General features: G+C 45.1%; 1 protein-coding gene across 4 annotated transcripts; it reads right to left on the bottom strand.

Annotated features, from left to right (window-relative positions):
• Positions 1-137: 137 nt before the first annotated feature.
• On the bottom strand, positions 138-8741 carry gckr (glucokinase (hexokinase 4) regulator). Of its 4 annotated transcripts, none has more exons than XM_057027548.1 (19): positions 7934-8736; positions 7292-7407; positions 7154-7222; positions 7013-7081; positions 6792-6865; positions 6416-6482; positions 6271-6324; positions 6108-6202; positions 5919-6024; positions 5712-5830; positions 5096-5194; positions 4729-4826; positions 4574-4650; positions 4071-4167; positions 3896-4005; positions 3749-3826; positions 3500-3643; positions 436-570; positions 138-361 (listed from the first exon to the last, which is right to left on the bottom strand). In XM_057027548.1, the coding sequence occupies exons 1-19, from the start codon at positions 8076-8078 to the stop codon at positions 248-250; spliced, it is 1866 nt and encodes a 621-aa protein (XP_056883528.1). In that variant the 5' UTR covers positions 8079-8736; the 3' UTR covers positions 138-247. The 4 variants fall into 4 exon arrangements, with proteins under 4 accessions (XP_056883528.1, XP_056883530.1, XP_056883529.1 ...); XM_057027550.1 differs by having other exon boundaries at positions 7292-7441; positions 7934-8734; XM_057027549.1 differs by lacking the exon at positions 3749-3826 and having other exon boundaries at positions 7934-8740.
• Positions 8742-9696: the final 955 nt, after the last annotated feature.

Below are 9696 nucleotides of genomic sequence, written 5' to 3'. Positions count from 1 at the left end.
TGAGAACTGAGGATGACTTACATCAAAAAAAGGGAGAGAGAAATAAAGAAATAAAGCCTTCTGTAAACTGTGAAGTTCTGATCAAAAGAGCAAGTGTAGGAAACATAAATGTCAGGAATCATCAGGAGAAGGAAAAGTTAAGTGCATAATGCATCCGTGGTCTATTTTTTTGTTTTTTTTTTAAACGAAATCCAGACAATGACACCCCTACACTCCAAAAAGACCTTGTAGAAATCAGTGGGACTAATTATGACAGGCACACAACCACAACCTCCCTAATAATTGGCTGCTGCTCTAGACGAGACTCCGCCTCCTTAAGGGAACAGTTGGTCAGGAGAAGGATCAGAGCCAGAGGGACCACCTGAGCAAGCACAAGATAGGTTATAATACACCCAGGTGACAGGGTACCATCACACAAGCCTCACGTCCTCTCACCCTGCTCCTGTGGTTGGCAGCAGCTGTGTGAGCTCTGACATCAGACAGTGGGATGGCTGATGTCAGCTGTTCGGACTGGTAGATGGCCTTCAGTAGCGCCTCCTCACACCGGGACTTAGGATGACCAGAGAGCTTCTGCGGGGAGGAAAAGAAGAGAAAAATCAAAGTCATGGAGTCTTCCAAATACTTCAGTCCGCCTCATACGGATCTAGATTCAGGTTCTCAAATTCCTTCTGGTGATAAATGCGCTGGACAGCCGGACACTGAGACGGAAACTGCAGCTAACAAGCAAAAGTGCCCTCCTTGGATGACCTCAGGTCATGTTACTGTGGCAACTCAAAAGAAATGATGCAAACCCAAATATGCTTAGTATATAATATAGACCAAACAAATGTAGAAATACTGGAAAAAGTGTGGAGCCTAAATTATTTATGTTAAAATGGTATTTATTACTGGCAGGCCATGTCCTTAAAGTATCCCAAATACAGTATTTCTAGTAAAATCCCAGCATCCCTATTCTAGTCGCTGGTCTTGACATCCTCGTCATCGCCATGTCAACTGGCATCACAATTTTTCAGGATGGCATCTGCTTTATTATCCTGGTTATCTGTTTTAGTCCCATCTGAATGATGCTGGGATGCCGGTCCGAACCTTTTTCCTGTTTCCTCTGATGTGGTATAAGCCGTTTGGTTGCATCAATGCAGATGGCTTCCCGATGCCATTTCCCAGTGTGCCAAGCACCTCAGCAGATTCCTGTCCATTCATTTTGAAGACCAGCTCGCTCTTTTCAGACTCATTCTGCTCTCCTTGCTACCAATTCGTTCCTCCTTTACCTTTGATTTTGGCCATATGAGTTCACACTTCAACAGAAATGAATCGCAATTCAACATTGCTGGTTTAATTTATTGGGCATAATTTTATGGAACGAGACACTATTCTCTAAAAAAAATCTACTTCAATGATTGTAAATCAAATAAGTCCCTGAAGGGCTTCATCATTTTTTAAACATCAATGATTTTTAATTTAATGTCTTTGATCTGAAATGAACCTGCAGGCTTGAAAGATTTGCAAAGGACATCATTGATTTCATAAACCATTTCTTTCAAAGATAACAGCCAATAAAAGCATCATGAGCAAAGAAGCCGTTTCCACAGATGTGCTGACAGGCAACGACCTTCCTCCGAAATCACAAGAGTCTTCTGTCTGAAGTGGAGGGTTCGCTGCCAAAGGCTTTGTCTAAAGCTCTGAACATTCCATGGGATGCTTTCACCTTCGCTCGTTTAAAATCCTTGATTATGGGAGATGAGGAAAATCATGATGTAAAAAATACAGTGTGTAATCTTGAGGGGCTAGTGAACTGGTTCCTGAAGTGTCTGGTTATGAAGCTGATTGAAAAAGAGCTTCTTTCAGCTTTAGAATCTTCAGGAGATCCCACATCTGAGACCCTGCAAAGGAAGGATTTCGGTACCCTGACAGATATGAAAGAACCACAAGATCATTTCCCGTTTCCCAAAGAGGAGAACAAACCAGAAGAAGCTTCAGTCTCTCCCCACTCAGCAAAGAAACTGCTGGAATACTCAGACGACTTAGAGCGTAATGAGGTCCCACGAGATGTTTTAGCCTCTGCTGAATGTGACAAAAAACCAGAAGAACCTTCAGGATATTCTGAAGCGCAAAGGATTCAGATGAATAAGTATGTATTGAGAAGCCAGAAAAAGCCTCAGTCTCCCCTGAAGAGGCAGAAACAGAAAAAGCTTTAACGGAGTCTGAACAAGAAGCAGCTGGAGACTTTCCTTAAGTGGAGGAAGATCAAAAAAAAGGTTGCAAGTAACTCAGAATCTGAGCCACACAAAGCTTCAGGATCTCTAAAATTTGAAGAACCGGAAGTTTCAGGATCTTCTGAATTGCAAGTAGAATTTTTAGTCACTCCAGAAAGGGAAGAAGAACCGCAAGGATTCTTAGCTTCACTTGAATGGAGGGAAGAACTAGATTTTCCAAACTCTCCTCAGTCTGAGAAGCAGCAACAGGAAAAAAGCTTTAGCGTCTCCTGAAGAGGGAGAACCTTCAGTCACGACTGAAGAAGAAGAACCAGGAGATGTTTCATCCACTTCCGGACAGGAAGAAGAACCGGAAGATCTCACCAATCTGAAAAGCAACACCAGGAGGATTTAGCTGAATCAGCTTCTAAGGAGACCCGACAGGAAGCTTCAGCCTCCCCTGAAAGTGAGGAAGAATCCAACGAAGATTCAAATGATTCACAATCTGCAAGAATTAGAGGATTCCTGTAAGTTGGTAGATGTGGAGGAGCCACAGGAAGCTTCAGCCTCTCCAAAAGGGGAGGAAAGAGCAGCTTTAGCTCCTTCTGTGTGCAGGTCATCAAAGAAAGAGCATTTATCCATTTATGTTAATAATAACTGAGAGGATAACCGATCACATTCACATCGAAGCCAATATGGTACCTCAAGATCCACAAGGCAAAAAGCTGGGCAGTCCATGCAACGTGCACTTTCTGTTGCAGTACTCAGAGGAACCCATCGCTGCAGATGTCCAAACCCAGTCCTCGAGGGCCACAATCCAGCCAGGTTTTCTGTCCTACCAGGCTGAAAATGCATTCAGTGGGCTAGAAAACCCGGCTGGATGGTGGCCCTCGAGGCCTGGGTTTGGACATGTCTAGAGATGGTGCATTGAAGAAACCCAAGGCCATCTCGAGGTTCTTCTCTTCCCTGGGTCGGTGCTTAAAATACAACAAGGTTCATCCTCATGGGTCGGCAATTTATTCAACGAGTTTGAACATGGTACGAGCAGATTTGGTGTTCTTGTTTACAACAATACATAAACACAATCAACACCTTGTGTGTTGCATTGTCCTGCATGACTGTGCAACAATAGATACAACAACTCAATCCGCTGGTGCCCGTCCTCCTTTCACATGTGGAGCAACATCTGGACTGCAGTTGATTACAAACTGGGGACGTTCTCTGTGAGTTTGTTCAACGCACAAAAAGCAAATAAAACAAATAGAAATCAGTAATGGTTCAGACGCCCAAAAACAAAGGCCGCTCACCTGCAGCAAGCGTGCGGCTCTGCGGTACAGCTTGCTGTTGGTCACCTGCACGTCCACCATGTGGTTCCTGTAAACCTTCCCCTTAAGGACGTGGCCTCCAGTGCTGATGGCGTTCAGCAGAAGCTTGGTGGACAATTCCCACTGCTGTGAGAGACAGAGTGAGTGAGTGAGTGAGTGAGTGAGTGAGTGAGTGAGTGAGTGTGTGTGTGTGTGTGTGTGTGTGTGTGTGTGTGCGTGTGTGTGTTATACCATGTGTACAGAGATCCGTGTTTGAGGCGATGGCCAACTGATTTTTAAAGCCGATGAACACAGGTTATCAATGACCTCCTGCACAAACATAGGTAGATAAATGACAGACAGACGGACGGACGGACAGGCGGGCGGACAGACAGTCACCTGTCGGTCAGTGGCTGCGTTGTCTCCGCCCCCTCTGTGGTAAATGGCGTGGAGGTTAGAGGTCCTCTCTCTCACTCTGCGCGCCAGCGCCGCCACTTCGCCGAGATCATCTGAGAAGACAAGTGGGATGTCTGTAGGCCAGCGGCAGCGACCACGCTCATGTCCTGTCGCTCACCAGAGTGCGTGTAGAGGAGGAGGACAGTGTCCCGGTCGGTGAGAGACGGGAGGACCGAACGGAAGAACTCTTCATGAGAAATGGAAAAATCTGGACCCTGAGAAAGAACATGTGAGGCATCAATAGAGCAGCTTTGGCAGCTTCAGCACCCTGTGAGCTCACCTGTATCCTTATTTCCCTCCGAAGCAACAAATTTAGTTCCCACATAATCAAAACTGCTGCGGCACGCAGAATTAAACCAGCGGCCAATGGAAGTGAGCCGGATCTGGTGTGTTTGAGGATGAAGAATCCTTTTCCAGGTTAATACTCAAGTTGAATTCAGCAGAGACAGATGTGTCATTAAACTGAGAAATGGGGTAGATTTCTTTTTTAAATTGGATTTTAGGATTGCAGACATTTTAATCCATTTTCAAGCCATAAGAGGAAGAAGGGAACTTTAATGGGACGCAGAGAACTGTGAAATAACTGGTCTTTCTTTTAATTGTGAGCGTTTTCAGGCCTACCAGAGAAGTGAGAGGTCCCTCGCTGTTGTCCAGCTCTACATATCCTCCAGCGATGAAGCCTCGGATGTCTTCATAGTCTTCCAGACACACGCACAAGAAAAGACACATTTCAGTGCTGTGAAGAGCGTTTTTGGACGTTCCCACTTGCGCCTCACCTGCTCCAAATGTGGGGTTGCACTCACTGGCATCAATGAGGCCCAACACAGCTAGCGTGCCCCAGCCGAGGTAGCACACCCGCCCGCCGCACCGTAAACTGAAATCCAATTACAAGTTAAATCGGCTTCACTGCAAAAAATGGATTTAGGTGTTTGTATTTTCTCTCGGTGCTCTTTATTCAATGAGAGGATCAGTCTGCACCTGCGCGCGCCGCACTTCTCTCATGACAGGAGGTTTCTCTGCAATGGAAGCTAATCTACCCTGACAAATGTCATTACTGCAGCTTCCACTGTAGACTTTCACATGAATTTCCTCTTGTGCAGACTGCGTTTTGGAGCATAAATTGGTCAGAAGTAAATGTCCCACCTCTTTCCCGCTGCCTCCACCAGCGTGCTTATCTGCTCAGTGCGACTGTAGGTGACGTCCACAGCATTCTTGTATGCTAGCAAGTATTGTAATGTGACTCTGTTAGGTAAAATATATATATATTACTTGTTTATCCTGAACATTCAGATAATAAATGTCAATTAGGTCTACAGAAGCATGAAGGTGGTGATTTTTTTTTTGTTTTAAAGGGCACTTCTGCTTTTCTGCAATGGCCTGTAGAGGTCAGCAGCGCACAAAGTAACAATTACTGTGGAAGGTGGCTAGTTTGTTTATTCTACAAAATAATAGTTATATAATATGAAAAGAAAAGGGAAGTCTGCAGATATACAAAAATATACACTGTCAGTGACTTCATTTTTGATTATTTTACTAATTTTGCTTGTTCATTATGAAAATGCTACTGTTTTATTTCTGATTCTGATTTAATTGCCTGTTAACTTAGCTAATTTTCCAATAATTAAAGTATCACCGTCATTTGTTTTCAGCTATTGTATTGGTTGTAGATTAAGTACAATTTCCCAAACTACCAAATGAACTGCAAAATTCTGTGAATTTGAGTCTGAAGATCATCTAGCGAGCAGTTCAGGCAGCTTACGTCTCAGTGAGAGGTGCTCGTGAGAAGGCTGCAGCCTGAGCCGTGGACAGAATGACCTCCAGGAGAATCTTGGTGGCACTACCTCCCTTCATCCTGGAGGATCCACTGATGGCTTCTGGCTGAACCCAGACACCCACAAGTTGAGTTAGAGGCTTAAATTTCACACTTTGCAGCCTGGATAAAGATAAGAAGAAGCCGCCTTCATACCCCGACTGCTGGGCTGATGATGAAGGCCCTTTGACTTTGTGCCAGTTCCAGCATCCTTTGCACCACACTGCGGAAAGTGAACGTGCAGCCTTCTATGGGCTCATCCCTATGTGGGTTGAATTTGATGTTTAAAATCAGCTTTACATGAGTCCAGAATGAGAACAAGTCGACGGTTATATTTGAGGGTACCTGGCCTGATGTGCAGGATTGAAGCCGACCAGCACAGGTGTGAACACTTCAGGGTGCCGCAGGCAGAAGTCCAGCTGACCAGCCACAAATGGAGCCTGTGTGTTTAGAAATGATCCACTTAATATCCTGAAAAAAAGAACCTGACCAGAGCAGAGTGACTTACTGAGAGTCCGCAGGAAACACCAATGAAGACAACTCGCTTCTTTCCCTCACAGGCCTGGTCACAAATACGATCACTGGTCAAATTCATTTCTCTTCCCTTAAACCAAAACTGCACCGATCTCACTGGAAGGTCACGAAACCCTGACCTCCTTCAGCATGAGCCTGCCCAGTTTGGCATCGTCCTCAGGAGCTTCTTGGGAGGACAGAAGCGCTCTGAGGAAGCAGAGACATACACGGAGGATTTACCCACAAAACGTATTCTACAAACATGAGTTAATTGTACCTATTTTAATATCCTCTTTCAGACCTATTTCCTTCTGGGAAATAAACGCTATGGTTAGCTAACGTCATCCGCCATAATCTAAAGCTAAACTACTTTAGTGTTTAGAAATTATCGTTAGCATAAGAGGTAGTTAGCTACAGTAGCTAGTTATCTGAAATAATCCAGTGCCTTATTTCACTCTGTGTGTGCGCGCGTGCGTGCGTGTGTGCGATCACGGTTGGTGTCACCCTTTTGCATACCTGTCTCCACCAGCAATGATGTAGGAATACACGGAACTCTGGTTGACGTCCTTTAGCCTCCTGCTGAAACGTGACTATCATCAACACAGGAACATTAAGAGTTAATTCATTAGAATCCAGTTTAAGTGGCGGGTCAATTCTAGCTTTCTCTGCCTGTTTCATTTTCAGACCAACTCCTTGAAACACTAGTTTTCTTTCTGTCACTGTTGTTGATTTTTTACCGCAACGAGAAAAGCTATTCGTCCAGAGGTCCCACACCCGCTCAGGACAACGAGACCGTCCTGAGGATCCTGTACACAAACAGAAGACCTGTTAAAACCTCTGGACTATGTGACCCATAAAACCACGGTGGGGTGAAGTACCTTGAGAATTAGCTCCACTCTCTTGGCAACTTCCACCAGAGTTTGTACCACCTGTTTGCTCAAAAGCCTCTAAAATGACAGATAAAATGCAATGGAACATAAAAGTTTGGTTTTTTTTTTTTTTAAAGGAACACTCACTTGGTACTTGACCGCTGTGTCCTCTTCAAACATCTGGCCATCGCAGGCCTGTAACATCCTGACGATGCCGATGGCTGAAGCCTGGTCGATGTCTCGAGTCAGGGGATTGGACTTCTCTGAAACGGGGAGCGACGGTTCGTAGTCTGGAGACTGATTACGAACCGTGGGGAATAGTTTTAAATGTTAGCTCAATTACTGTCTCTGTGCCCGTTGATTAGCATGACTCAGCATAAAATTGAAAGCTTTCCCGTTTCAAGGTTTTCCTGAGATTCCCTTTTCCAACCTTATGTATGGTTTTTAACTTTGCTGCATTTTTCCAGCATTTTTCCATGTATGCTAGTAAAGTTTTTAATCTATATCATCTCTCGTCTTATTGGCCGCTTCAGCCCGTTCGGGGTCAAGGGGAGGGTACTGGGTGGGTCGCCAGCTTATCACAGGGCCTTATGTGAGCAATTATGGGTTTGGTGCCTTGCTCAAGGGTACCTCCTGCCCTCACCACCCTTTAAAAAAATAAAAATCTATATTTAGTATATCTTTTCCACCTATGCTAGTACTGTATATCTTGGCATTTCTGCCGTTGCCACTAAAGTTTGAAACCTTCGCATTTCAAATGTCCAGAAGATCTCAGATCCCTAAACTCACCTCCCAAGTCCTGTCTGGTCCCTCCATCACGCACGAGTCTGTGCTCCCGCGCCAAAGACAATTGGTCTGAAGCAAACGTCACTCTGGGGTCCTGTCTCCTGCAGTCAGCTGGAGGGACGCACAAGACGGAATTACTCGGCCCCATCGGCGGTGACAAAGTCCGCCCCGGGACCTTTGAGACTGAGCAGTGAAGTGGAGTATGGAGGCCTCCGCCACGCACCACTGCCCTCGCACACGCACGTCAGCAGCGGGAGTTGAGTATAAACTAAAGTACACACTCGTGGGAGATAAAATATACATCTAATGAAGCTTTGCAGAACCAAAATGTCTCACAGCAATGTGGGAATTTTGACTACCGACAGACTGTGGAGTCACTCTTCTGAACACTCCCACCCTCGTCTCACACACGCGGACTAATTACTGCCATTGACACATCAGGTAGGGCAGTGCGTGCGTGCGTGCGTGCGTTACTCCTTTTCCCCACACGGATCCGGTACAGCGTAAAAGATGCGTCTGCAGTGACGCATTTGTACCGGCTGCAGGCTGGCGAGTGATGATCGCGGACATCGGAGGTTCAGCCTGCTGCTGAAACGCGTTGAGTCAGCAGACACCGCAAGTGTGCGGGACGGTGGCAGGCTGGCGCGCCTTCTGTTTGTTGGCACGGGCCCCAAAAGCGTCAGGTGCGCATTGTTCCAGTTGGAATTACATTTCTCTGATTATTGATTCCAACATCTGTATGAGGCTTTATCGTGAAATACAGAGCTGCACAAATCAAAGATGAGCTACTTGATGCTTTTAGTTTGGTTTGAGTTCTGCCTGTCGGCAGATATTATATGAGAGGGGAGCTGCTAATTCCTCTGTTAGCCGCCAGGGGAGCAAGTGAGGCGCTTTGGTTTCATTTTACTGGAACGTTTCAAGATATATTTTACTAATTTCTTCAGCTTTTCAAGGCTCCTTCTTAATCATGGACCCCAGGATGTGCAGGAGCTCATCATGGAGCCAGTAATCATCTTTGAAAGGATGAGAGTGAAAGGAAAACTAATTCAAAGACATCCAAACTATTGGTGTCTTGGAGCCTCCTTCTCCCATCTGACTCTTCTTAATTCATCCCGTAATTGCACGGAGCAATTCCCAGTTATCCACTCTTGAAATGGTGTCACTTATAATCAGCAATATACTTTAAAATAAATAACTAAAAAAAAAGATAGTGTCAAAAGATAGTGTTTTATGGCAGAATGTGTCAGCAGCAAAGCGTGTCGTTATCTCGCCAAACATCCCACATCCTCCCAGCACTGGATTAAAAATGTATCATTCTACCGTTATAAAAGGGGTTTATAGAAATATCTGAGTCTTTTCCTCCTCTTCAGAAAGAGGAAGGATGGAAATGGTGAAACCAAAGCCAAGCAACACAAGCACAAACGCCTGTATGAGGATTTCTCTCATAGCTTCTGCTTGTATGTTGTGCTTTATTTTCACATGTTATTTCTATTGCTGGAGTCTTTTTCCGTGTTGAACCACAACATGCTAGAGGAGAGAAAAGGTGTTACGCTTCGGTTTGAACTCCTAAATGAAGTGGGATTTGGTAAAAACCGGCCTGAGATCTCATCTACCTCGGTGATCTGTTCAAGCTCCACTTCGTCTCCTGTTTTCCTGCAGGATTCTTCTTGTCATTAACGTTTGTCTTTCATTTGTCTGGCGGACGCTCTGCTTCTGCTGCGTTAATCGTCCTCAGTTCTTCCAAGAAAGCAGCTGCTGTGCAGATT

Source organism: Takifugu flavidus, chromosome 3 (assembly GCF_003711565.1).
Source record: "Takifugu flavidus isolate HTHZ2018 chromosome 3, ASM371156v2, whole genome shotgun sequence".
Taxonomy (NCBI): Eukaryota; Metazoa; Chordata; class Actinopteri; order Tetraodontiformes; family Tetraodontidae; genus Takifugu; species Takifugu flavidus.
Note: the sequence above shows the minus strand (reverse complement) of the source record. Positions and strands in the feature narration are given on the sequence as shown.